Below are 27,444 nucleotides of genomic sequence, written 5' to 3' on the forward strand. Positions count from 1 at the left end.
CAAAACAGATCAGAGAGTAAAGCAGCTCCAGTTCTTCCCCAAATCAATCAGAGCCACAGTTGCCAATGTTTCAGTTTTGGTTTTGAAGCCTTGAAAATTCTGCAGGCTCAGCTGCTGCCACCCTGTCCCTCTTGCCCTCATGCCCCAGGCTAAGGTGTGTTTTTTCTGGACACATTGGACCCTGACACCTCAAAGCTATTGGTGTGTGCTCCTAAAGCCAGTACTGTTTTTCCCATATATAAAAATCATCATGTGCCTATGTTTGCAAGACTGCAGCCATTAGAACTTATCTGAGGAGGGACGATCAGGCAGAAGAATTGTTTTTAAAAGCACTTCTGTAGGACAAATTCCACCAGTGATGGATTCCAGATTGAAGAAGTAAAAAAAATTTCAATATTAGAATTATCCACTTTATTCCTGATTAGAGGATAATTACTTCTTATGCTCCAGATCTACAATGGTATACATGTGCTTAACTTCAATATCAGTGAGACTTAAGCGGTATTAAAGCCCATTAAAAAATATGGGTCTAAAGCCATTGGATAATTCTTGGGTTTTCATAAGTTTTGCAAGTCAAATTGTGTAAATTTTGCCCAATGATTCTGTACAGAAATTTGAAAAACAGAGGATTGGTATTAAATCAGGATATAAAGAATAGACGTGTTTTTGAAGAGTCAATTCCTTAAAATAGTAATGTCCTTTTCATCTGAATTCCAGGGTTTACAACCTTCTCTAAGCAGCTACATAATCTATCAATATCTACCCTTATTGTGATAATTTCTAACAAACTAATTCTGATTTTTTTGCTTTGGAAGATTTGAAAAAGACTGAAGAATTAATTGCAATATGAATACATCATGTTAATCAAGAACAAATTCTTTGACGTCTGCTAAAAGGCATGCCCTTGGTTAGTCAATGATAACTTTGCTTCCATTGGCCTTTGTCTTGTTTATCTGTTAAACCACCTGAATCACGCTTTTGTATTCTCTTAGGTCAATGGTGCCAATAATCCAGGAACATAAAAATCTCCAAAGATTACAAGTGTGGAATAAGATTCATCTGATTTATTCATTACAAATTATTTTATATTCTACCAATCAGGTTCATTCATCTGTAGTACAAAGCTGAGCCTGCCAGTCACCTAGTATTAATTTCATTTACAGCTTTAAATAAATATCAGATTCTGTAATACATACAAAGATAAATCACAAAATATCCACACAAAAATAAAACAATCACTTATAAATTGCAATGTTTAGGTTGCTTTTTAAAACAAAAAGTTCTTAGACGCCATCTATTGTGCTTCCCAGAAAACTGGAAAAGCTACAGGATTTGCAGGACAATATGAAAATCTATTTGTGTTATGTCATGTTTCTGTTTACTTCTGATACAGCTGCATTTTCCTTCTCTTGAATTGCAGAATTTCTGAAGCATCAGGGTTGACTGTGACCTGCTGAGATCCTTCTGTCTCCAATTCGTCCTGTAAAATCAAACCCAAGTAAATTGTGAGGACAGCCAGTGGACAGGAGGTTTTAACTATTATTCCATAAAAATATTTGCATATTAAAAATTACCACAACTGGCAAACAAGTGAGCAAAATCTGCATCACTGCTCTGCACTGAGCAAATCTCTACAGTGGAAAAGTGCAAAAAATGGAGCCGTTCATATAAGTTAGATACTACACATACCAAAGGACTGAATGTGCTCAAGTCCTAATTTCTAATTTGAGCCCTAAATAAAGAGCAAACTAGCAAACACCTGTGTTCCAGATGGATTGCACACCTGTAGATTTCCCTGGAACCATCAGATCATTATCATACGTAGGGCTTAAGATACTGCCTGCAGTCCCCACTGCCTGCATTACTCAACCACAGTTATAATTTATTTCTGGAGTAACCTTTCGGATGGGAATGTAAATCATGGATATGTCCTGTTTTTCTTGGGCTGGATTATTGTTTGACTTGTTGCCAAAGTTAAAACTTAAATGAAACAAGTATTTAAAGTGCAGAGCTTCTCTTTTATTGTAATTTAATGCTTCCTAACTGCAGGGGCTACAAGGTCCCTATGTAGACTTCTGCTTTCTTGTGCAGGTTAGGAGTCACCCCTGTGGAGGCAGGGTTCTCCAGGAAAACCTGGAAGATCCCAGGTTGTAATTTCTTGCCTCTTGATCTGGACAGAGATGGAGGAGGCTGGAGCATTCCCCCTTTGCAAAAAGCCTCCCACAGTATTGGGGAGCCTCCCACAGCACAGATTATGCTGTTAGGAGTCTACACTGAGCCTGTCAATACAGTTGCCAGTGGAGATTACATGGCAACATGTAATTACATGGCAACACATGGTGTCTTGCTGAAATTAGGAAAAGAGAAGGGGAGTTGTACAGGGAGTCCCTTCTGCCTCTACTTCTGCTTTGCATGGAGGTACCAGGACTTTTGGAGATCTGACAACATCCACAAGTTAAGGGAAACACATCCCATAGTATAAGTAAATCCTATTCTGTGGCACTTTCTAGTCCCTACAGGAATTCCTCAGCCATGACAGTGCTGAATTCTCTTGAGAGGTTCCTTCAAGTTAAGGTGTACACAAAGCCACAAAGCTTTGCAAGGGAAGTATACGTATTCTGTTCAAATAAAGGGGACAACTGTTGACTCCAGGGAGTATTCAAAAGCATTAAACAGGATGTGTGCCTGTCTGCCTTCTGGAGAGCAGTGCTGTTTGGATTTGTGAGAAGAACAGTCTACTCTACTTACAACTCCAGGTCCATACTGAGCAGAAGCACCCTGCAATCCCATTTCCCGAATGTACGCCAACTCAGCAGCTCTTCTTGCCATTTCGACTTTGTGAGAACCTGGGGGAGTCCAGCCAATGCCTCTGAGCCAGTTCAAGTCAGACTTGTATTTTACCTGAGAGAATGAACCATACACCAGTGTGCATTATTTTGTTTGGCTCTAATCAAACCACATGTCCTGGGTATTCAAGAGAGAGCATATAAAGAGCAACAGAGTCAATAATAAACAAGCTATTCATTTTCAGCAAGCAGACTGTAGTTCTTTCAAGAGTGTGATTTTGTTGATAGGTAAAGTCTGTGAAGCACATTGCCACAGGCAGCTCCTAGCACTTGGAAGGACAGTGTTGCTCAGCTATACTTACATCACTCTGCAGCTTGTAGGCCTGCTTTGCATGCTTCACATTCAGCTGCTCAGGATCACAAGTGTATTGGTGCAAAGGCTGCCTGTAGTTAACATTGCTTGCAAGCTGCTGGCTTCTCTTAGCATGAAGGAATCCTGGCTGGTTGATGTGACTCTGGAACTGTGCCCTGTTTTGGGCATATCCACTCCTGTATTGGTTGTCACTCTGGAGTTTCCCCACTCTGAGGACATGCCTGATTTTGGGATCATCATTTGCACTGAGGAATCCAATCTGCTGGCCTCTGTCTTTCAGGAAGGCTTCTCTGTATTTGTACTGCAGGAATTGCAGAGGAAAATCTCATTTTCACATTCAGATTACCTTCAAATTCTGTTATGAAATAACTTACCCTCCCCTAGCTACCGTTCATGCTCCTGTAGTACCCAAAGACCAAGTGTTTGTTTGATATCAGACTACATCTTCTAATCTAACAAGACACTTCAGAAGAATGCTCTTTGTTCTAATTTTTAAAGGAGTAGGAAGACTTAGGGACCCCAAATTACTGATCCCTCAAAAGCAATCAGAGGTCCTCTTATTGTTGCACTCGGGTGCACCCAATACACAGCTCAACCAATGAAGTTCCCCCATCTTCAGTTTTCTTGCCAACTGTGGTCTTCTGTGTTCAAAGGTGACCCACTTTATTCTAGACCATGCTTTAACTATTCATAGCCTAGTACCTATTTTATTTAACTACATCATAATATGCCTCCTTCCCAAGAATAACTCTTTGAAGTGAAACAGAGCAGCCTGGTATTGGACATTATTAATGGTAGCCTTTAGTTGGAAATCTTTGCACTTAACTCACATTTGGTTACACTGGGTCACCAATTTTCCAAACCAGAGCCAGAACAAGGTTCAGAGTTATGTCAGAATTCACCCATTTTTACAGGGTGGGGGTGGCATAGGAAGAGGGTTGGGAAGTGTGTGAAACAGAACAATTCTTACATCACTAGCAATCTCTCTTGAAGCCTTTGCTGTCTGGAATGGGATGGCGTCAATCCTAAAATCATAGCCAGATGCCCTTGTCTGTTCCCAAGATGTTTTATACAATTTCTGTGTTGAAAAGAAAAGAACAAAACAGTCATTTCCCCCTGCAGTTTCTTAAATGCAGTCCCATAACTGCAATAATAAATGTTTTATCCTACTGGGCTTATTTGTATCAAGAGTCATCAGTACCATCTCCAAGGTTTTGATCCAGTTCTATAGCACTTCAACTTCTTTTCCATTCACCATAATGATAAAATGCCTCATCTGAAAAGTGCCACCAGGGTTTCCTTTTGTACTTGAATGTGGTTGGTTTTGATGTGATTTAATTTCTATTAGAAACTGTGAGGCATCAGTCACATCAATATTGCATTGATATTGCCCTTATTCTCTCTTTTGATGCATCCACTTGCAGTGTCTTGGGTTTCGTGGCATCATAATTTCAATACCAGTTATTTCAAGCTTTTCAAATGATCCCTGTCTCTATCCCCAGCCACATGTGGCTTCATTAACTCATATGGAATAACAGCCGGTTCTAACATATTTAATGTGACTTTGAGGATGTGAAATACATTTACATCCTGAAGAGAAAATGCTCTAGATTTAGTTCTTCCATTAGTAGCTTTCTTAAAATAGCTTCCAGTCTGCAGGTCCGGCTGCACAGCCATGGTATCTTAGCTGACACTTTTGGCTTGTCCCTTTCTGATTTTATTCATCTGCTTTCTGTAATTCTTTGATTCATCCTTTCTGGGGTTTGTGACCATATGAAAACAAGCACAAAATCCACTTCACATTTTAAAAGATATTCTTCTGTTTCACTGGTGAATTTAGTGCTAGGTGGTGCTAAATTTGAAGGTAAACTGAGCTGCCAGAAATCCTGCAACACAGCCTGGGTAGAAGCAATGCAAGCATTACTGTACACCCTGCCAACAGGTCTAGGGCTGACCTTTGCCTTTTTACCTTCTCTTCTATCGCTTCAAAGAATGTAAATCCTACTTGTTTCTTTCACCTACAGAGCACCTATCACCAAACAAGGAGCTCAAAGCTTCTTACAAAGGTTGCTCTGACCCTACAGTTAAAGACAACAGCTAATTTAATCAGGGAACAGTAGATTAGGAATAGACTGAGTGCCTCTGTCTGGGATAATATGGAAGCAAAATCCCTTTAAACCTGATTCAGTTGCATCCAGGTTGATGACAACTGTGCCTAAGGGCACACAGTTCAACACAGTGTTGCAGCTTCATGACAGTAGATAGTCAAGGAAAGAGGATTCTCCCTCCTTCCCCACCCAAACTTAAGTAAAAAGATTTAAATTTGTAACTAACCATACCTATATTAAAGGACTGAAATCCTTAATAATAGTTTCCTGACCTAGAAAGCAGAACCAATTCTCAAAAGAAAAATCAACAGACTTTTCCTGATCCCTCCAGCCCAAACCTAGCAACATGTTGGCTGTCCACAGCCTCTGGCTTTTTTAGTTTTGGTCAGGCTCAGAGAACCTGGCTTCTACATATGTATGAAAGTTTTTCATTCCCAAGCAAGTTTACCAAGTCAGCTCCCCAGAGTAAAAGGCTTACTTACATCGCTGATGTGAAGTGCATTCTGGCGGGCTCGGATAAAGTCTGGATGATCAGGAGGCAGGGTGTACCTGTGCCTAGCTTCTGAGCCTCCAGCCTTGTATAATCTCTGTGGAGTCAAAAGTCATTGAATGCATCTGATACTGGAAGCAATGTCGAGATCAATTCTTTTATGCATTGTAGTACAACAAAAGTTAAGATTACTTATAGTAAAATGAAACCTACGTCACTGCACTGGAGATAGCTGGTTTTAGCATGAATCAAATCTGGAGAGTCAACCACGGCAGTGAACTTCAAACTTTCTGGCTTCTGGCGGTATTTTATCTAAGAGGGGGAGGAGGCAACAAAAACAAACGAAGGTAAAAAAAACACAGGACATTTCTGTTAATGATATGTCACAATTCCAAGTATGTGATAGTTGGAATAAAACATAAAAGCCACCTTCCTGAAGCCACAGTATTAAAAACATAATGTTCTGCTTTAGTCTCAGTTGCTCTTTCAGCTAAGGAATGGGGATGCCACTGTATGATTGCTGTGGTGCCCAGGCACCAAACTTCTTTTTTCGTTTGTGTGCAAGAAGGACTTCCCACTGAAAATTCACATGCAAAAAACTTTTGAGGCACCAAACTTCTTTTTTCGTTTGTGTACAAGGACTTCCCACTGAAAATTCACATGCAAAACTCTTTTAAACACTACACTTTTGACAGCTCATAATTTTTCTCCATTAATGCATGATACTGAGCAGGCAAATGCCCCTTCAGTGTGGTTGTCAATGCTGTATCTTTCTATATCACTTCCATAACCACCTGCTTAGAATTTCATAATGGAGTTTACTGCATTTATTTATTGCTACATGTCTTGTTTATACTCTTGTGTTTCATTCGGAATGGAAAATATTCAGCAGGTGTCACACAGTGGACTTGCATCTCCCGTACTGCTTCTTGGTAACTTACACCTTGTATAAACAGGCTCCCACATCAAAAGGAAATGATAAGCTACATTCGTAAGTGTCATGTAACGAGGAGCCTTGATGGTAAACAATTCCTACAGACGTGCTATCCCATGAAAGATTTATCAGTTACCTCGCTGATGAGCTCTCCAGCCTTCTTTACACTTTCTATCTGCGGAGATCTCAGAGCCATCCAACCAACTCCTTTCATGAAGTTCAGGTCTGATTTATAGCGATGCTGTTAAAAATGAAAATCATTAGCTATCAGTTTTGTATCCACAGCTATTAAGGTTTTTTAAAAAGACTCCCTGATTCATATTAACATTTTGAGGTTTTCATTTGCCATGCACATATCACATCGTAAAGCCAAACTGTTTGCATTTGTTCATTCCACTAGGAATTAAATAATGTATCATATGCAAGTTACAAGAGAAGGCCCCGTGAGTGAATTAGTATGACTCAAAGCAGTAAGTAATAACCTGTTTGTACTGGGCGTAAAAGAACCCCTTTTGAAATAATTTTTCTGAGGTGAGTTCAAGTCAGGAATACTAATTATTTTATCTGGTGCATGCTTCCTCATTAACCCCATTTCTAGGACGACACATTACTCTTTACTCACATTAAAGGCTTGCTCTACCTCCTAATCCAGTAAAGAAAACAAGGCAGACCCAATAAAAAGTGAAAGCCAGTAAAGTACCCACAATCCCAACAATTCTGACTTCTCCTTCAGAGTGACAGTGGGTTACTGTGTGACTTCAATCCAGCCATCCATTTTTTCAGGGTTGGGTTTTTTCCCCTATATGCAAAAGTACATAACAGCCAGCTAGCTCAAGCGTGTTGTATTTTACTCTACTAGATAGTGAGCGTATCAGACAAAACCACCTTCATCATTTCTCTGGATTCCTAACCTGTGGGGTCTAAAGGCAGGGAGCCAAGTGCTGAGGTTCTTATTCATCTTCTATCCTGTCCCTTTGTAGGCAAGCTCTGAAGTACATGCTGTTAGGGTCTAAGGACTGAGACCCTAGAAATGCTACTTTCCTATCACATGAGCCACGATCACACATCAGTAAATAGTAAAAAATCCTGCCTTCCTGGATCTAACTACCCATATGCCAATCTCTTAGCTATTACAGGAGAAGGCAGGAATGGGAGTTGGAAGGGCAAAGAACTGCATCTAGCATCAGCTTCTATACCATCTCAAGAATATCCCCAAAAAGTTCTGGCAATGAATAGTACATTTGGGATACCAGATAGCAAGTACACCAAGTAAGAAAGAAGGATACAAGCTCTCTGGTGCTTTGACTGCCACTCTGACTTTCATAGCTGGAATATCTGTTAATATCTGCTCATCAGATCTGAATAAATCCAACAAATATCCCATCACTTTGTCTCACAACGAAATCCTGAGCTCAGTAAATGATCAGCTCTCTAAAGACCTATAAAGAGTTAGCATAACTTTCTGAACAAACTTTTTCACTTCCCTGCTGAATGAGTCATTCTCTTTTCTTATAAAACAAAAAACACCCTAACAGAGCTTCCTGCTACAGAGCAGCTAATGACACTGGACCCTAAACTGTCAAAATACAGCTGTCTGCATCCATGCAGCTTTATGCATGCACTCAACATCTACATCTGTTTGAAAGCACATGCAGACAATGGCTTGTCCCTGGACAAAGGTACAGGCTAAGGCAAAGTGAGCATGGACGTGGCCCATGCTGAGATTCCATCATTTCTGTCATCAAAGTTTGTCTGAATTTACATTTGCATAAGAAATTTCTGCAAACACATCTGGGGAACTGGTTATTTGATATGACCCTTTCTGTTTGCAAAATGACCTTCTAACATATCCCAAATCAACCTCTGAGCGTATCCTAAATCAGCCTCTGAGCATTTAACCTTCTGCTCAAAGAATTCTGCATGTAGAGTAGTGGCTGTCAAATCACTGACTGGCTGTGATCCAAACAGCTGAGAGATGATTGTGCATATCCCTTGGCTCTACAATGAGTAACATGGACCACAGTGATTTTATGTCAGGTTCACAACACGAGAACCTCTGTGTTCCATATATTCCATATGTGAGGAGCAATCAGATATCTTGCTGCTACACATACATAAGTTTACAAACAGTCTTTCTAAAAACACTGCCCAACATCAATATACAACTCATGCCAGTCACACAAAGCTTTGTTATTGCTAAATTCAATTTGCTGTTAACAGAAGGAAAGTCTTTACCTCACTCTGTAGCATGTGGGCTCTTTTGGCCCACTTCATCTTCATGTCTTCCGGGAGTGCTGTAAATTCATGGAGTCTCTTTCTGTAATCTTGATCACTCGCTAAGGCCTGGGCTTTCCTGGCATGGACAAGATTCACCATGTCCATGGGCAGGTGGTACTGAGACCAGACTTCTTGGGATCCCTTCTTATACTCCTGTTCACTCTGTAATTTGGCAGCATGCAAGCAATGCAGCAACCTGGTGTCATCCAGAACACTTCTGGCACCAATGTGCTTTCCTCTCTCCATCACAAAGTTGTGTTTATATTGGTACTAAAAATAGAAAAGGGTAAAAGTGAAAAAGTGCCAAACTTAGACTGGCTACTTTAGCTAACTAACTTAGGGTAAGTCACTAAAACATCTATGCTGTCCGTAAGAACAGCCAAGGTATGCAGCGCTAGAAAGTAATTGTTTGAATCTCTCATTGCTCTCAAATTTAAATACTGCAGTAGCTGCAACATTAAAGTTAAGCACATCTCAATACGTTCTCTGAATATGCCCAAAGCATTGATCATGTTTAACCTCATATCATGTACTTTTATTATCTCTCATAGAATTTTATTCCCATCACTAGGAATGAGAACATAAGAGAAACAAACAAAAGACAGAAGAAAAAATCCATACAAAAGAGAAACATTATGCACTCTGTAGCCTTCAGATTTGCAAATGCCACCCAGCTATTTTAAAGAGTAAATTCAGTTTTCCTGGATCAATAACTATGTTGAGAAGCCTAAGATGGTGGTCTGAGCACAAGAATAAGCACGAGCAGCCCCTCATTCTTATCTTAGCTGGGACTATGACTCTCCCTATCATCTTGCATTTATCCTCTCTGTGAAATAGTGATGATGATGATAATGATTATTTATACAGCATCAACAGAGTGCTTGGAACTTTAAAGGGAAGGCCTGGGCCCTGAAGAGTTCATAATGTAGTTGAAATGGGATAATAACACTTATCTACCACACAAGAGAGTTGTGGGGATTAAATTACAGTAGCTAATGTTTATAAAGTGCTTCCAAGATGAAGGGCCAAATTCAGATCTGTTGTGAGTGGATGTAATTCTATTATGGACTTGTACCCTTTAGAGCAGATCTGAAGCTGTAACCAAAAGCACTCTGCAAAATATGTTTAAGTATACAACATAAATTACAGCTAGAAATAGTTGCTTCATAAAACAAATACATATGAAATATATTCATATTTTATCACATTAGAGATAAAATATGCAACTAAATACTGCACAAAATGAAGACTTTTTTTACTAAATTTAGCTTAATTGTCAGTGTTTCCTAGAATTTATTAAATTTCTTGTGAGGAAGGGATGAACTTAGGCTTTCTGAGAAATGCATACCACCATGTCTGAGTGTTTTGCAAACAGCAATCCAAATGAGACAATATTTTTACGGGTAAGAAGATTTGTTTCCTCTGTTTCAGAAATTAAGGGGACACATATTTATAGAAGCATCCACTGATCTTCACTTCTTAACCAGACAGGCAGTTTCTGATTTTCAGAGATTCAAAGAACACTCAGCTTCTTCTGACTTCATTTCAATTCAGGAGCACTAAGCACTTCCAAATGTCAGCTCAAAGCATGGTGGACAGAATTAGTGGGCACTTTATAATATGAGGAGCTGAAAGCCTGCAAAGGAGCAGAATCCCTCTGATTTGTCTGTCTGCAAATACTTTAATTCAGCTATTTCCCACTGGAAGATGTTTAACCAAGCTTGGTTCCCGATTAGCAGCGATTCTTCCTCTTCTTTTTTTTTTTTTTTTTTTTTAATTCACACAAAGAAACTCATTCATAAGTAATATATTCTGTCCCACACTTGTCTCACATGGTTATGGAGTTGCTTTAATTCAGTACAATCTGCTTTAGACATTGTTTTACATGAAGTTAACAGAAATTAGGCAAGAAGGAAGGTTGAATCATTCAACTCACATCACTGGCAATTTCTCTGGAGGCCCTGGCAGTCTGGAATGGGAGTGCTTCCGTTGTCAGCTTGTAGCCTTGAGCACGTAGATTATGCCAAGATTCTCTGTATTTTGCCTAAAGTAGGAAAGGCACATGTAGATTGCTGTTTCACTTTTAAATGCACAAAGGAACAAACAAAGGAACCCTCTTTCATTTGTTATTCTGCGTTACAGTCTCATTCTTCATAATCAAAGGATTTTTTAAAATTATCTTTGGGAAATCCTACTAACTCAGACAAAACATGTCTCGTTCTTTATGTAGATATAATTTACTCACAACCGTATATATGCTAATGGAGACAAATATCATTATAATCAAATCAGGGAAAGCATAATTAGAATAGACCTAAAAAGTATTCTACTTATCCATCTTCCTTGCCACTGCACAATTCATCCTCCATCCCAAGTGTAAGAAATACAGAACAAACTCTTACATCACTGAGGTTGGCTGCATTTATTCTTGCCCGTGTAAACTCAGGCAGACCCACTGTTGGTGTATAGTGATGCTGACTGTCCTCTCCCGCTGCTTTATACAGGCGCTAAGAAAGAGATCAAAAAGACAACTGCAATTAATTTTCTCTATTGTTTCAATAACAGCAGTACTAAGTTGTTTATGATTATGACAACTATAGTCAGCCAGCACAAAAAGCAGCTAAGAATATACCATTGCAATTGCAATTGCATGGGGTTTTTTTCTGGGCGTAAAAAACTTTTACATTAATTTTTATACATATATCATGATGCCAACCCACTACAGTCTTAGCCTTGCATTGTTATGTTCTCAGCAGGCCAAAAGTAGACCTAAGAACATTAAGGGCATCATAAATGTGTGTTAAACAAAAGGGTAGGCATTTCTGGTAGACTGGCCATATTTTCTAGCTTGGATTTCTCCTCATGTTATTATAGGTGATTTTGATAATCTGCCTGTGGGCTTTGTCTTGTTTTTTCAAAAATTAGAAAAGCAATTCTTTTTTTAGGAACCCTCTAAAGTGGACCATACTATGCAAATGATTGAATTGAACATGGTATTAAATGTTTGGAAATAATAAAATGTGATCTAACTGTGAAAAAACACAAATGAGTGATGCTTGCTTTCTTTTTGATGCATTTTTTTTGTCAGAAAAGGGTTGTCTCTTTCCCACTCCTCCATCTCTCGCTTGCTGCATTTTGAAAAGCATATTTTCTGATTCACGTTAGGAAAGCCTACCTCATTAGCAATCATATTGCTGAATTTTGCATGAAGGAGGCCAGGAGAGTCTGTCACCGATGTGTACTTGAAGGAATGTGGCTGCTGACGATATTTACTCTGAGTTCACACACAAAGAAAAATGAACAGAATAACTAAATTGTCTTGTCAGATGAGGGACTTTTTCCAATACCAGTGGTATAGTATTGTTTCTTAAAATTCTACTTTGCAAAGGGTATGTGTCTATGAACAATTAGACTAATTTACCTTTTGCTACTCTGAATTTGGTGCATTCAAGTCTCAAAGGGGAAATGAAAAGTAAATAAGGAATAAGGCGTTAAAAAAAAACCACCTACGTGCTGCTGTGCTGAATACAGTAATAAGGTTGTTTCACTCCTTCGTGTCATTAACCCTGGCTAGTGGAATTATAGTAAAGGCAATCCAATCCAGAGGGAAGGTGCTGCACAAGCACACTGAACTTTTCTGTGAGAAAAATGAGGTTCCACCTAGTCTGTAGTCCTATGTCAGAATTGTGAACAAAATAACTGCAAGATCACTGCAAGCAGGGATCTGTTCAACACAACTAGGAAAAGGACTTTTATTTTTTTTAATTTCACATCTATGTGACTATGGGCAATAGATTCAAGATTTGAAACTGGGAGAGACTGTAAGAAGAGAACATGGCAGAGGAAATAAAAATCCAGTTACAGAGGGGACAAAAAAATAGCACACAAAAGCAGGAAGTGAAAAACAGACTAACTGTAAAGCAGGAGCAGAGCTGAGGGCAGTGTAATATATTGGGCACTCCACAGGTCAGTCTAACTTTGGAGAAACGGTACGAGGTACGTATTAGAGAGAGACACAGCCCTTATTTTTAGTCAAAAAAGCCCATTTTAATTCTAAAATAAATAACATAAAATAATAACCTCCTGGGTCTGAAACACAGGAGAAAAGATTTGCAAAAACAGTTAGCAAAGTCTGCAAAACCTTGAACTCCATCAGGTTCACCCATCTGCAGTTAGGACACGAATGGAATGATCAAATGCAAGGGGAGGGAGCCTAGCATTATCCAGTGAGTCACTTTGCCAGCCCAGCTTAATAGAAAGACATCTGGCAAACTCTTGTTTGTAGTGGAGAAATCAAAACCCTCTTTTGTTACCTCACTGATGAGTTCAGAAGCTTTCTTCTTTCCTTCAATCTCTAGGGCCCCTGAAGTAATACATCCAACTCCTCGCATAAAGTTCATGTCAGACCGGTATAAATTCTAAGGAAAACCAAGCAGAAGTAATTACAAGTTTGCATTTGAGATGCCCTATATTTATTCATCCAAAACCACACAATAATGGTATTCAAATAAATCCATTAAAATTAGTATCTACCACAGAGAGTTCATATACATTACCCTGTGCTCTTGTGTTTATATATGTGTCCGTGTGCATACAGCCCTGACAGATCTACAGTACAGATGAAAGATTCTGAGGAGTACTAAGTCTCATGAAACACTGACTGATACTTGGACTCCTAACTTCCATTTGTAACCTTGAAAAAACTTTTCCTAGATACATGAATTTTCTTCATGTATTATACATAAATCACAGCTAGATATTATTTATTTATAAATATATATAAAATAAGACCAGTTTATAAAAGTGTATAAAAATATTTTTAAATAAATGCTGGTAACTTTTTAATAAGTGAAATTGCAGACAAAATAGCCTTGGTTTTCAACAGTTCTGAATATCATAATGTAAGTAGGCAATACTAAGGAAAAATAGCACTAAGTCACTGTACAGACCTTGTTAAAATATTTTCCAGACCACCAAACCCAGCAGTGACTCATTGTAAGTATTACTTTTTCAAAAGTTACCAGTAGGTTACTGGTAGATATATTCTGACAAATATTATTTCATTTGATGATGAGAAGGGTGAGGAGGAGGAGGATCATCTTATTTTCTGCTTCAAAAGAGCTATAAAGACCAAACAACTAGTTAGATCCACTACAAACAGATTTGCCTACTTGACGGATATGTGGAAACTGCTGCTGCTTACTGAGGGAAGAACTAGCTTTAGTTAATAAGGCGTTTTGGTTCAGCCAACCACTTATAATGGAAATGGACTATGCCTTCATTTTATTCAGCTGCCTAGGAGAACAGAACCAGCTCCTCTTCCATCCGGGTCTGTCCAGTGCTAATCTCTAGACTCAAAGGCATCATGGTGCTGTGTACAGGAAATATCCTTTGTGAGTCAGAAGGTAAGAGACGACAACACTAGCTCTTGTCAGCTATTAGCACTAGCTGGTAAGAGAGTAAACTCTGCACCCTGAGATGTATTGCTGCCAATCAGCATTTCACTCCCAACTGAGAGAGGCATGGATGGAAACCTGCCTCAGAATCTCTGATTACCTGTGTTTTCACCTGAATTGTGGGCAGCACAACTGGCAGGTGATGTTTACACTTGTTTGAGCACAGTCTGCCATCTTTAAGACTGTTGGCTGAAAGTGTTAAAGTGATATAAAGTAGCATTTGGGGGCCAGATGTGTTTTTAAGATACAGCCCCTCCTGAGGTCTCCAGAGGCAATGTAATCTATTAAAAGCCCTTTGCTACCCTTGAATTTGTAAGGCATTATCCGGTTAATTTTACTCAAGATTACGTAGAGAGCTAAACTCATCCTTAGAATTTCAGTGCTTATGTCTTGGGCCAGAGTTTGTAAGTCTCTTACAAATCAGATTTTTAACAATAGGCACCATTCTTGTGGAAGTACACACGAATTTCACCTAGATGCAAACCAACTCAAATACCACTTGGTAAACATTTTGCGTAGTTAGCAAGTTCTTAGAAAGAGTATTTCACCAACAATGCAATCATGCTCACTTGCAAGCGCTTCTCTGCCCAATCATCAAAGACTACTGTACTTTATCTCTCAGTATAGTGTGATCACACATGTTGTACAACTGCCCAATAAGATAAATGTCTCATTCCTGAATGTAATCAAGGGGGAACAGCCATTGTTGATCCCTCAGCTGCTGCTCAAATACATACTGTCAGCTGTCATGATTTGGAACAGAACTATCTTGCATGAGATCCAACAGGGAAATATCACTGGGATATTTTGCAATTACCTCACTCTGTAGTTTGTGTGCATTCTTGGCACACCGCAATCTCACATCATCAGTCAAAGAAGTGTACTGGTGTAGCAGCTGTCTGTATTCTTGTTCACTGACCAAAGACTGGGCTTTCCTGGCATGTACCAAGTTTATCATATCCAGTGGCAGGTGGAAGTGAGTCTTTGTATCCTCAAAACCTTGCTTATATTTCACCTATCAGGTTAAAAACAGATCACATAGATATCACAGCACAGTAATTAGAATTCAGGTTTTAATCAGAAGAGACATTCTCCATATTTCTTCCATTTTCCAGGATAAATTATTCTTTTTAGAAGTTCCCTAACTTGTTTAACTATACTGTGAATGATCGATACTTATAATTACAATATGTGGCAGCCTATTCTTCATCAAAATAGTAACCATCTACATTATATTCAATTTAGCTGAGATAGTATTTATAATTTTTTTTTGTTAAAACTGGATACATTGAATCTATAGAGTTACCAAACTGATAAATGAAATCTTAATTCAATGTATTTCTAGAAAGCACAACAAAAAGGTGAAGCTACTGCCTGAGGATAAAATGCAAACAGCCATATTTATATTAGAATTAGTACAAATCCCCACTCAAAATATTTGTTGGTCCCATTGATTTGGCCAGTTTCATTTCATATTTTTAAATGTCTTTTTTAGTGGTGGGGGTTTTTTGACTTCTTGTCTCTGTCCAGGAAAAGAAAGGTGTAGAAATCTTCAAAGAACATTTTTCACATGACATTTCCCTATCAGGTTATGCAAATTTGAGATGTTCATGCTGTTCATCCAAATAATGAACATCTAGAGTTATTGATGATCACCAAACTGACTTAGAGTAACCTGACAGATGGATTAATTCTTCGGACATTTATTGTTACCTGTATGTCTAAGCATACCATCACACAAGAAAGAATCCCAGTACAAGCCCAGCACTCACTCAAATCTATGAACACTCTTCCATCTATATCCACAATCCAGCTCACTATGGACAGTTTTGGTAAGAAGATAAATAGTTCTTAGATTATTTATGTGCTTAAAGTCAGACAAATATGTCACTGCTTTCTGGATCAAGCCACAGTGTTCAAAATGCACTGAACAGTTACAATTCTTATAGACAATGAACAAATTATATGATTCTTAGCATAACCCAAGACCAAGTGAGAACCATCCCCCAATCAAAAAAGTCCAGCTTGAAATTCCATACTCATTCATCCTTTAGTCTTTCAGGAAAACAGTAAATTGAAAATAATCACTGAATAACTTTGTATCTCTACCAAATTTAATTTACTTCTGTACAAAGACCACCACTAATTCTCAATTAGACCTGCCTCTGAGTGATACTTTTACAGAGTAAAATATTCTGTGCTAGGCAACACTGGTATGCATCGGGATCGTGCAAGAATGCAGTCTTATTTTATTGTCAAATTAACGTTATTGTAAATAATGTAAAAGAATGGAAAGAATATCGTATTATATCAAAATATCTGGAAAGTGGGAGAGAAAGCCCTAAGTTTTAAATAGTAAGCTATTCAACAGCTAGTCCACAGCTAAGTGCATCTTCCATGAGGAACTACTAACTGTTAGAACCAAATCCAAAAAGCCCACATCTTCTTTCTTTTACTTACATCACTCTGCAGCGATGCTGCATGGACTGAATGAGCAATATGAATATCACCATCCAGGCCACATGAGCCAACCATCTGTCCTTTCATTTTCTGAAATGCCTCCTTATACTTATGCTAAAAAGGAAATAAGAATAGGAGTGAAGAGAAGTAAGTATTAGTCAGATTGTTAAAACCTGAATAAAAGGTGTTTCATATCACAGAAAGAGAGCCATGGACAATAAAATCTGTCTATACTCAATATGATAATAAATCTGAATGAACCTTTACTGCATGCTAGGAAGACCTCATATGTGCAAACATTTTAATATTCTATCCTATTTAGAGAGAAACACACAAAAATACACCAACAAACACTTACAAATACCTGCTATTGCACAGGTCATGGAAGACAAGAACCTGGTGCAGGTGCTCAGAATCAACCTCTGAGGAGCCTCTCTCCATCAGCTCTCTAGCAAAGTCAGAACAACTGGTCCCCTACTCTTGAAATTAATCTATATATCTCAACAACCTTTAAAGGACACCCAAGACAAACCCCTAAGGGTAGAATGTCCTGAGCAAGATCTCTCTTCCAAAACTTGCCTAACTAACAGTGGCTGACAGCTCCTGAACAATCCCTGTGATTGCCCAGTCACTACAGCATGTTGGTCAACTTTGATAATGGATGTTTGCTTTTGCAAACCTTCCTTTGCTTAGTTACCAATAACACTTTGTTGTTGCTGCTCCACCAAAAGTACAACTAACTAGACCGAGGCCAGATGTCTCCCAGATGTAGAGTTGGCTGGACATGATGTTTCCATCAAGAGTCACTCAGCAGAGCAGAAACAGTCTGGAGTGACTGACATACCTACTGGACAATATCAGCAGTAAGTTCACTTACATCACTTATGATTTCACCCGAAGCCTTTGCTGCCTGGAAGGGAATGGCATCTAGTCTCAGTTGATAGCCACCATCTTTCATCTTTCCCCAGGACTCCTTATAGCGAATCTAGGAAACATGGAACAGGAATAAAGCAGAGTTGCTGTTCAGAGGGTTGACATTGCAGCATTATTGCTATCCTAGCAATGTTACCACATTGGTTTCATTCTATTCTGATGCAGAGGGCTAACATAAATCAAACTATCAATACACAACAGGAATAATCACATGACAAATGTCCATTGAAAAAATGTATTTGTTTGTTCATTCTTAATCTTTCTAACTTAGGAGAAGTTTGATAAGAAGTTTGATTTCTCATATTACTTCAGAAACATTTAGACCATAGTATGATCATGTACTGGGGAAAGAAAAGAAATTTAGTATGATTTCCTGTGTAGGACAAATAGCAAAGCACTATCAACTTTTTCACTTTTCTTTAAAGTATTAAACATCATATTTATACCTCACTGATATTCATAGAATTTAATTTGGCCTGAAGGATTTCAGGAAGATCTGTCGTTGGTGTATACTGATGCTTTACACTCTCTCCATGCTCCTTGTACAGCCTCTGCAAATAGAGGTGAATTTCAGCAGCAAGTACTTACTACACATTCGATCACTAGTTCAAACAAAAACATTAACAAATAGGTTTATGGAAAGCAAAGACTACACAAAAGTGACAGCAGCATTAATAAATACAGGCAATTGTATCAGTCAGAAAGTATTCAAAAAGCTTTGGGAGTCCGATACACCTACCAGCTAGAGTATGCTAGAGAGGAACTCCTTGAAGTTTTGAGTGTATAAATCTATGTATATGAAAATTCAGATATTTCAATATTAATTTGATAAGACTTCCAACATATGTGAATAGGGAGAGGGAGAATAAACAGCATTTATTAAGGATGTGCAGCCATGAGTGGCCCACCAACACTTTGAAATTCCACAGAAATCTGGGGAGTTGAAGTTCCCCAAACACATCTCTCCAAAGTTGTTCATTTTTAGCAGATAAATATGATGGTAATTATCTGTGCAATTAATCTGAATTTATTTCCAGAGCTAGTTGCAATGGGCTGCTTAATAGTCAGTGGCAAGAGGTTATAAAAAACTCAGAAGATGACTAATCCCATTGTAAAACAGGTGTCTATGTGAGCTACTCCTATCAATCTTTGGAGGAAGAATATAGGGTTGTCCCAGAACTAGCTAACTTTTGGATGTCTGCAGACAGATAAGAGGAGTTCTATGCAGTTAACTGGAACTTCCCCTACAATGGATATGCAGAGTTCACCTCTTTCACATTATTTTCCTTTCCTAGCTTAGTTTCTTCTTACATTGACACCGTAATTTTCAGATGACTACAGACAGCTACCACTAGTTTTGGCCTTAGATATGACCCATGTCTTGACCACCCGACTTGCCTTTCCCAGTGTGAGTGTTTGAGACCCTCTAGATTATGATGAACCTCTCCATTTCACACGGCTGCAACTTTCTTTAGCAAGTAGGCCCACTTGTATTGCAGCTCCATAAGAGGAAAATTAATGAGAACTCCATGTGTGAAGAAATAAAGCAGCAGACAGATTTTGACTGTGGCTCAGTGGAACAAAATGATTTATATTTATCCTGTCTGAGATGTAAGCATTTTGGATCTTATTAATTAAACCAAAGGCATAGACACTATAAGTATTACAATAGCATGTGTTTTACACAAAGTCTTTCATCTTCTTCTTCACTTTAAAAATATCTATTTTCACAATAAAACATCCTCTCATGTTTGAAACTTGTCTTTTTTGAGTGACTTTTGCTTATTATTCACTTCTGTATTATCCCAGTTAAGTCTACAATATTTTTAAATCGCTCTTCTATTAAAAATAAACATGTTTAAACACCAAACAGCCTCAATTCTTCCCTTTAAGGTTTCCCCTCCTGGATTTCTCTCTCAGCAGGATGACAGCTTGAAATAATTTATTTTTTCTTCCTTGTCATGCTGCCTTACATTTTGTTTCCAAAGAATATGCAGAAACTGAAATTTGAAAGATCCATTTGAAAAGAGGAAAGAACCCCAAATGTGTTCTTCCTCAATGAATATAAAAAAGCCAAAAGTCTCTAAAGGTCAAAGGTCAGCCTTAATCCTAAACTTTACTTCTGAAAAAAAAAATTGGACATGAAACTCCTTTTTACATGAAACTCCCATTCACTTCAGTGGGATCTCTATGACTTTCCATTCCAAGTTAGAAACATGCTCTTTGTGAGATGCACCACACCAGAACACAGAAGTTTCATGGTTCCCAATGATAATCTCAGAGAAAGAAAAAGAGAGAAAGCCAGTGCTTCAATCAGGTCGTTCAAAGAGGATACCACTCTTATAATCATAATGTATATACATTATAACTTACATCCACAGCCTGGTTATAACTAATTCTAGCCTGGATCATCTCAGGAGTGTCTTTAATACTGGTAAACTTCAAAGCATATGGATGCTGACGGTACTTCTTCTGTTGAGCAGAAAAAGATCAAAGCTGTGAATTTTGTGCTGCTCTTTCATGCTATTTGAAAGAGAAAAATCATAGGTTGCTGGAGATTAGAGTGAATTTGTGAACATAATTATTATTCCTCTTTCCTCATCTTTATGTCCTAGGTACTTTCAGATTAATATTTGTTTCGATTTAACAATAACCTTTTGCCGATTAATATTAAAGTATTTCTCCCTAAATATAAGGAAAACATTTCAAAATCAGATTCTGCCTACCTAAATACTCCGGAACTCAGGATTTTAAAATCTTTTTCAGATTACTTCAAATACCATATGACTGATTATATTTTTAATTTATAGTTTCTTTAAACAAGAAATGACATACAATTGTAGTGTGTTAATAATGGCAACCATTTAACTTACTGTTTCAGGGTTTAGGTTTCCTCCTAAAATCTATAGGAAATCAGCGCAGCCATTAACACTGTGCCTAATTGTTATGGTATGTCTTCTAGATAACGATATTGATTCTTCTTGCTTGAAAGGACCCATAGTAGCTTCTCAGAGATCTTGTTATATTTACATGATTAAAATGAAGGCTGTTTGATGGCAAAATGACAATTTTTCCATATGGCCAGGTAAATAAAACTTTCCCTTCCTCCATGAGTTGTCCTATACCCATCAATACTCTTATCTCTTCTCCAAATAGTACATAGCAAATTTTCCCAATGCCTGTAATGAACTCCCAATTCAATAAGCATGTCCATGACTCTTCTGGAAATTGTTTATATCTCAAAGTTCAAGTCTAAAGGGAAGTCATTCTCCTCTAAATTGAGCTGTGATCCACAGCAGTTTATTTGAGGCAACTTCTTGACTGTGGACTCAAAACACCAATGTAAAACACATTAACTCTTTTAAGGCATTACAAGCTTTTAAGCAATGTCTTGGTTTCAGAAAGAAATCCCTTAAAAATGAGCAATCTTACTAAGTTTAACTGGGGACAAAAGTGGTTTACTCTTTGTCCTGATCAGCTGTACAGACCAGTAAGAGTTGACCAGAACATCTCTACATAAAAATCCTAGAAAATATATTCTGGCAATTGCTTTGTAGCAGTATTACAAGGACTAGTCATTGTGTGTATATAAGAAGGGAGGAGGCTCATAGCCACCTAAAATTATTTAGTACTCACAAAAAGGTTGAGATTAACAACCTAGTAGGTCAAATTTCTACTCGGCAGTTTTCACTACTATAACATGAAAATGGTATACCTATACAAATTCACAGGTACTATTCCAGCAGCGTTGCTGTACTAGCTTTTATGAAGCTACCTTGCTTTACACTAGTTGAGGATCTAGTTTATTGTGTCTAAAAAAAACATCCTTCTTCACTGTAGATGATTACACAGGAAAAAAATAGTGTTAGCAATCAAGCAGAAGTGAAAGGATGACCATATTTTTCTGAGACACTACACCAGTGGTTTTGCTGTTATTGAGTGGACAGATGATTCCTGTATCACCAGTGATTATCTAAAAAAATCACAGGATTCAGTCTCCTGCTGCAGCAGATTTGGCCAGTAGGACTTCCTCTGAAGGAACAGAAACAGAATACTATAAACCTTTTAACCATTTCCACCAGAACCTCCTTTGAAGGCCTCATTCAAAGGATTCTGGAGTTCGCTTTTTCCTGTAAGTGATATTGCTTATAGAGAGAAATAAGGATGAAAACTACTTGGGCCAATAGATAGCTACAGACAGAGACATCTAATGAATTTCAATTGCTAACGTGAATATATATGAAAAAGGAGCAAGAAGGAATGTGTATCTGTACAGAAGAAGGTTCTGGGTCCAATGACTGCATCTTTTCATCATCTCTCTTGTTTCGCTTCATTAAAAAGGTAGGTTAGTGGGTAGCAATTGAGCACTGTTTGATTGCCATTATTATTCATAATATCATTTGTCACCTACTTTGTTTTTGCAAAGGCTATATGGACTCCTACTGGTGTGTGTTTGGTATCTGGTTTCCCTCTAATTACCAGTCCTATCCCTGGTTTTGAGGGCTTTCATGTGGTATGCCTTTTTCTTTCCCCTTTGAGTGGAAATTATTTTAATTTTATACAGACATTTTGCACGCATTATGCAGCAAATTCTGTTACATGCTGTCATGAAATCTCACCTCACTAATGAGTTCTCCTGCCTTCTTAGCCTGCTCCACATTTAATGACCCAGTGGCTATCCATCCAACTCCTTTCATCCAGTTCAAATCTGCTCTGTATCGGTTCTGACAAAGAAAAAAAAGTCCTATTGTTGGTGTTCATACACTTAAAATGCCATTAAAGGATTCAGACATCTCAGGAACAGCAACCAAATCAAATTAGTGCCCGCTTTTGTTTTATTCACTATTGCACAGTTGCAAGGAAAGCAAAAAAAATTACAGAATGAAATAGAAGTATCAAGACTCACTAGCACTTGTGCAATATGCTTTGCAAGGTAATTTTTAGAAATGGTCTACACCTTACTGTCATTTGTAATTTTTATTCTAACATGGCAAAAACTTCAGTTTTATTGTATATAGTGCACTGTTTAAAAGATTATTAATGATTTGCAATGATAAGAAAATTATATTTAGCATTTCCCAACCCCTATCCTTTTGTTATACGGGAGGGAAAGCATTTTGTTTTGCTTTGTCCATGTGTCTTTAGGGAGGAAGAGTACAGGAATACGTCTCACTTTCCTCACAAATCTTTCCTACCAACAGTCTACTGAATTCCAAAAGCTTATGCAAGCACTACAGCTGGGTTTCTCAAAGAAGCCAGAAGGGTTTCAGCAGCTATACCTCAACAAGACCTGTGCACATATCTATCTTAGTCTCCTTGAAAAGTTCTGACTTAAAACCTCAGAATGGAAAGTCTAACTGATAGTAACCATTTACAGTATCAGACAGTTCAGTTAATCTGATGGTTACAGCTGAGCATGTGGTCTCCATATGCAATTTTATCACCATAAATTATTTAACCTCCCCGCACATTAGGTAAAAAAAAAAAAATATACATCATATATGAATCCTAGTGTTTTATTAACATTTGAAGTAGGCTTTGAATAAGCCATGCTCATAAACAGGATTATAACTCTCCTCAAACACTGCAAATCTTAAATATATCTCTTGAGCAAATAAGTGGTTAATAGTTACTGTTTTAATATCAACTGTTTAATAGATGAAAAATTAGCTGCATAAATATGTCATGACATTAAAAGCATAAACATCTGAAGAAACTCAGCCCTAAGTGTCTGAAGGGATTGAGTGAAAGGGTATTGAAATATATTAAGCTCTGGACTTACATCGCTTTGCAATCCATAGGCCCACTTGGCCCATGCTACTTTCATGTCAGTAGGCAGGGCTGTGTAGTGATGGAGAGCTGTCTTGTACCCTCTGTCTGTGGCCAAATTCTGAGCCTTTTTGGCATGGACAAGGTTAACCATATCCATGGAGACATGGAACTGGTTCTTTGTGTCCTCAAATGCCTTCTTGTACTCCAGATCACTCTGCAACTTTGACATTTGAAGGGAATGAGCCATCTGCGAATCTTCCTCCACAGCCTTTACTCCAATCAGCTTACCCTTCATCTTTTCATAACCTTCCTTATATTTAATCTGTGAAGAAAAAAATAGACCATGAGTAAATGATCTAGGCTGCCAAACTGACAGCTCTGCTAGTAGTAAAGCAATGGTCTATCAGTATTGTGACATGGTTGGTCCTCAATACAAGCAAGTAAGAAGTCCATTTGCAAAGAGAAATTGAATGCCTTAGAAATTAGTGTTTATAAAGAATAAACCCTTTCTCAATAATAATATGTTCACAAAAATTGTTCACAAAAATCTGTAAGAAATCTTCTCTTTCTGGTTCTCTATAGGAAAAACAACATTCTGTAAGCACTGAGGTCAGATGGTTCTTTCAGGAATTTTCTGGCCAGGCATAGATGTACTAAGCTATGATGTTTCACAGGAGATTTCCACTTCATTTTGAGTTCTAAAATTCACCCTCTGGTCAAAATGAGAATAGGGAAAACACAGTCAGCATGTGGAGAAAAACTCTGAATTGCTCAGAGCAAACCTTCTGACTAATTACAGAATGCCAGTCACCCAGACAACTTCTCCATTGCTCCTTAGCACGAATTGAGTGAGGATGGCTCAGAGCACTGAGACATATGTGACACATCCCCAACACTCTGGTAGCAACCTGGACTGTCACCTGTCCTAAGAATAAAGAAGGCTGATGGAGTCCATACTCACATCACTTGCCAGATCCCTCTTTGCCTTAGCTGTCAAGAATGACAAAGCATCCAGACGAAGAACAAATCCTTTTTCCTTCTGCTTCTCCCAGCTACTCTTGTAGAGTTTCTAAAGAGATGACAATAACACAGTCTCTTTATTATTATCAGTATATTCTATTTGTTCTATAGTCACAGTGAAAGCTCTCAGGTAACATCAGACCAGCGTACACTCCATGCCCAGCAACCATATGTCTAAGGATCAGATAATGGTGTCTTCATTTACATACTGTAACTGTGGATATTGTGGATACTGTAATCCCATTATCTCATTGGTTCCAGTGAAACTGCTGATGTGCCACCCATCTGGAAGCATGTGGAAAATACATAGCTTCAAACTCTGAAAGTGACAAGTCTTCAGAACAGCAGATGTGACTCATATTCAATTAAGGGCAATGAATTAAATTTAGATATAAATTTTTTTACATCTAAAACATTTGGACCTTTTCAGAGAAAGAACCTAAGTTTTACCTACAGAAAAAACATTTCAACAGCAGCTGTAACTATTCACAAGAGTGAGGGAGTCCAAACCTCTGTCTTACACAGTACCTCACTGATATTGGCAGCATTTGTTTTGGCCAGTATGAAGACAGGATCATCTTTGCTGATGGTGTACTGATGAAGAAACTGCTCTTTTCCTGACCTGTAGGCAACCTGTACACAGAAAGCAAAGCACGGTTAACAAGCAGTAGTCTGTGTTTAATGTTGAAGGAATACTGATTAAAACACCCCAAATATTCAAGGATTTTTTACAGTTAATTTATTTGGTGAGTAAGTCTTTAGTATCATGACTTTTTTTGTCAAATATGAATTTAAAAGCTGACCCACAGAGTCAGGTTGACCAAATTACTCATGGTTAAATTTCAGGGAAGTGATGAAACAACATACATATCAGGATACTTTAATCCTCTTTCCTAAAGTTAGGTACTTAACTGGCTATAAAGCTGACAGTAATTCATACTCTCTACAAAATGTATGCAAAAATACATTTCATCCAATATTAAACTGCAGCTACTTTAATAGGACAGAGAAATAGTGAATTTTAGGCATGAAATGAAGAACACTAAACAATTGAATCTGCAGAGAAAATTTGTGACCTAAATGTAATTGCTGACATAATATTCCAGTGAGGACTAACATTGCAACTTTAAATGAAAATATCAAGGACCTTTTATAATCCAAGTAGCAAACATCTCCATCGCATATCCCAGGGTAACATCAACAGAGAATTGAACTGCTCTGTTTCAGAAGCCCATAAAACTGTTGGAGCAGCTGTTGAAAAGCTACGAAAAGATGTCCCATTTCACAAAGTGTTACGCTTCTTACATCTCACAGAAAAAGAAAAAAAATATCCCTACTATAAAGCTCTAAATTCATGGTTACTATTCTGACTGCAACACACATACAGAAAGGCAGCATTGTCCAGTACACAGGAGATAAGTAAGAGGACTCAGGAGACCAGCATTCTCCTCTGATTCAATTTGGTGTCATCTTTGATACACACAACACTCATACAAGTAAGTGCCAGGTTTTTATTGATGTAGAGGAGCAAAAAAAGGAAACATGGTAGCTGCCTAAAAAAAGATCAATCAAGAAGCAATAATTCTTCATTCACATAACAGCTGAGAAGCTGACAGTATCTTCATTTCAAGGCACAACATATTAAAAGTAATTTTTAAAAAACCTTGGCAAGTCACTACTGTCCCAAAATTAGTTGCTCAGCAATTTTAACAACAGGTTCCCCTTCTTTTGAAAACTTAAAAGTGAGTTGCTGTCAGCTAAGTCCTGCCAAGGAGTTCTAAGTACCATCTCAGCCCTGAAGAGGTCAGGCAGTTGGACTAGATGACGATTGTAGGTCCCTTCCAGCTGAAATAGTCTATTCTAGTCTATTCTATCTGACAGGGTCGCCCAGCCCCAACAAAAATAGGGAGCATTCTGAAGTCACCCAGTTTAGGAAAATATGCCAATTTAGCATTTTACCAAATCATAGAATCAAAAAGTAAAGTCTTTTAGTAAAGTAAGTAAAGGTTAAGTACTTCAATGGCAATAGCTGAAGAACATGTGACCTAACAAGGCTGATACAGCTTTAAGTAGTATGACAAGGCCCTCAGTGGAGAGAAACACAGAACCTGGGATGGATGTATATCAGTCCCTGTGCTAACACCTAACTAGCTTTGAAGGACTGCCTGAGGATCAGCTGGGAAATACTGTGTTTTCCCTCCAGCTTCCTTCCTCCACTTTTACTACCTCATGGATAACCAATTTTCATGCAGATGACATTAATGTCTCAGGAATACTCAGGTATCCTCTCATGAACGCATTTCAGCCATACTTGAATCCAGCCTGCACCACCCACAAGATTGTCACCAAGACTGTCTTGTAGAGGCATCCCCCCACCCACCCAGCCTTTGACTTCATTTATAAGAAGCCTCACTTGTCTATTTCCATTCCCATTGGGGTTTGATTTTTGTTGTTGTTGTTCTAGTACAGAGAATTCAATCAGAGAATTCATCAAATAAACAAATAAAAACCCTTAGAAATAAATCTCAATAAATTTCATACATTGAAAGGTTTCATGACTGGGTTCTCTTCCATCACCCACCCCACTCCCCAGTGTACATATCTAAGGAGTTGTCACATTATGAGTAAGCTACTTGCAAAGAGACAAATTCAGTCAAGGACTCACATCACTTTGCAGTTCCTGGCTTTTCTTGGCATGCTTGATCTGAGAACTGTCAGCCACACTGGTGAACTTCAGAGCATCAGCCTTCTGTCTGTACTTTTTCTACATCAAATTAAAGCAGGTTACACAAAAGTTTCTACAATATTTACCTTCCCCCCAAAAATGTAGTGCTT

The 27,444-nt window shown here is 38.1% G+C and overlaps 1 protein-coding gene across 6 annotated transcripts in view; it reads right to left on the reverse strand.

Moving 5' to 3' along the window:
* Positions 1 to 1,049: 1,049 nt before the first annotated feature.
* The window catches only part of NRAP (nebulin related anchoring protein), a 53,202-nt gene continuing 26,807 nt past the window's right edge, over positions 1,050 to 27,444 (reverse strand). For 4 of the 6 annotated variants that reach the window (XM_069796987.1, XM_069796988.1, XM_069796990.1 and 1 more), the window contains 22 exons: positions 27,275 to 27,373; positions 25,138 to 25,242; positions 24,551 to 24,658; positions 23,600 to 23,911; positions 22,437 to 22,541; positions 20,191 to 20,289; positions 18,264 to 18,368; positions 17,762 to 17,869; positions 16,885 to 16,998; positions 15,242 to 15,439; positions 13,282 to 13,386; positions 12,144 to 12,242; positions 11,371 to 11,475; positions 10,905 to 11,012; positions 8,927 to 9,238; positions 6,828 to 6,932; positions 5,971 to 6,069; positions 5,750 to 5,854; positions 4,130 to 4,237; positions 3,149 to 3,460; positions 2,749 to 2,901; positions 1,050 to 1,480 (listed from right to left, as the gene is read on the reverse strand). In XM_069796987.1, the coding sequence (XP_069653088.1) occupies positions 1,379 to 1,480; positions 2,749 to 2,901; positions 3,149 to 3,460; positions 4,130 to 4,237; positions 5,750 to 5,854; positions 5,971 to 6,069; positions 6,828 to 6,932; positions 8,927 to 9,238; positions 10,905 to 11,012; positions 11,371 to 11,475; positions 12,144 to 12,242; positions 13,282 to 13,386; positions 15,242 to 15,439; positions 16,885 to 16,998; positions 17,762 to 17,869; positions 18,264 to 18,368; positions 20,191 to 20,289; positions 22,437 to 22,541; positions 23,600 to 23,911; positions 24,551 to 24,658; positions 25,138 to 25,242; positions 27,275 to 27,373 (3,066 nt within the window). In that variant the 3' untranslated portion in view covers positions 1,050 to 1,378. The remainder of the gene's footprint in view (positions 1,481 to 2,748; positions 2,902 to 3,148; positions 3,461 to 4,129; positions 4,238 to 5,749; positions 5,855 to 5,970; positions 6,070 to 6,827; positions 6,933 to 8,926; positions 9,239 to 10,904; positions 11,013 to 11,370; positions 11,476 to 12,143; positions 12,243 to 13,281; positions 13,387 to 15,241; positions 15,440 to 16,884; positions 16,999 to 17,761; positions 17,870 to 18,263; positions 18,369 to 20,190; positions 20,290 to 22,436; positions 22,542 to 23,599; positions 23,912 to 24,550; positions 24,659 to 25,137; positions 25,243 to 27,274; positions 27,374 to 27,444) is intronic. The other 2 variants (XM_069796991.1, XM_069796989.1) reach the window with 2 other exon arrangements.

Source organism: Haliaeetus albicilla, chromosome 11, assembly GCF_947461875.1.
Source record: "Haliaeetus albicilla chromosome 11, bHalAlb1.1, whole genome shotgun sequence".
NCBI classification, from domain to species: Eukaryota; Metazoa; Chordata; class Aves; order Accipitriformes; family Accipitridae; genus Haliaeetus; species Haliaeetus albicilla.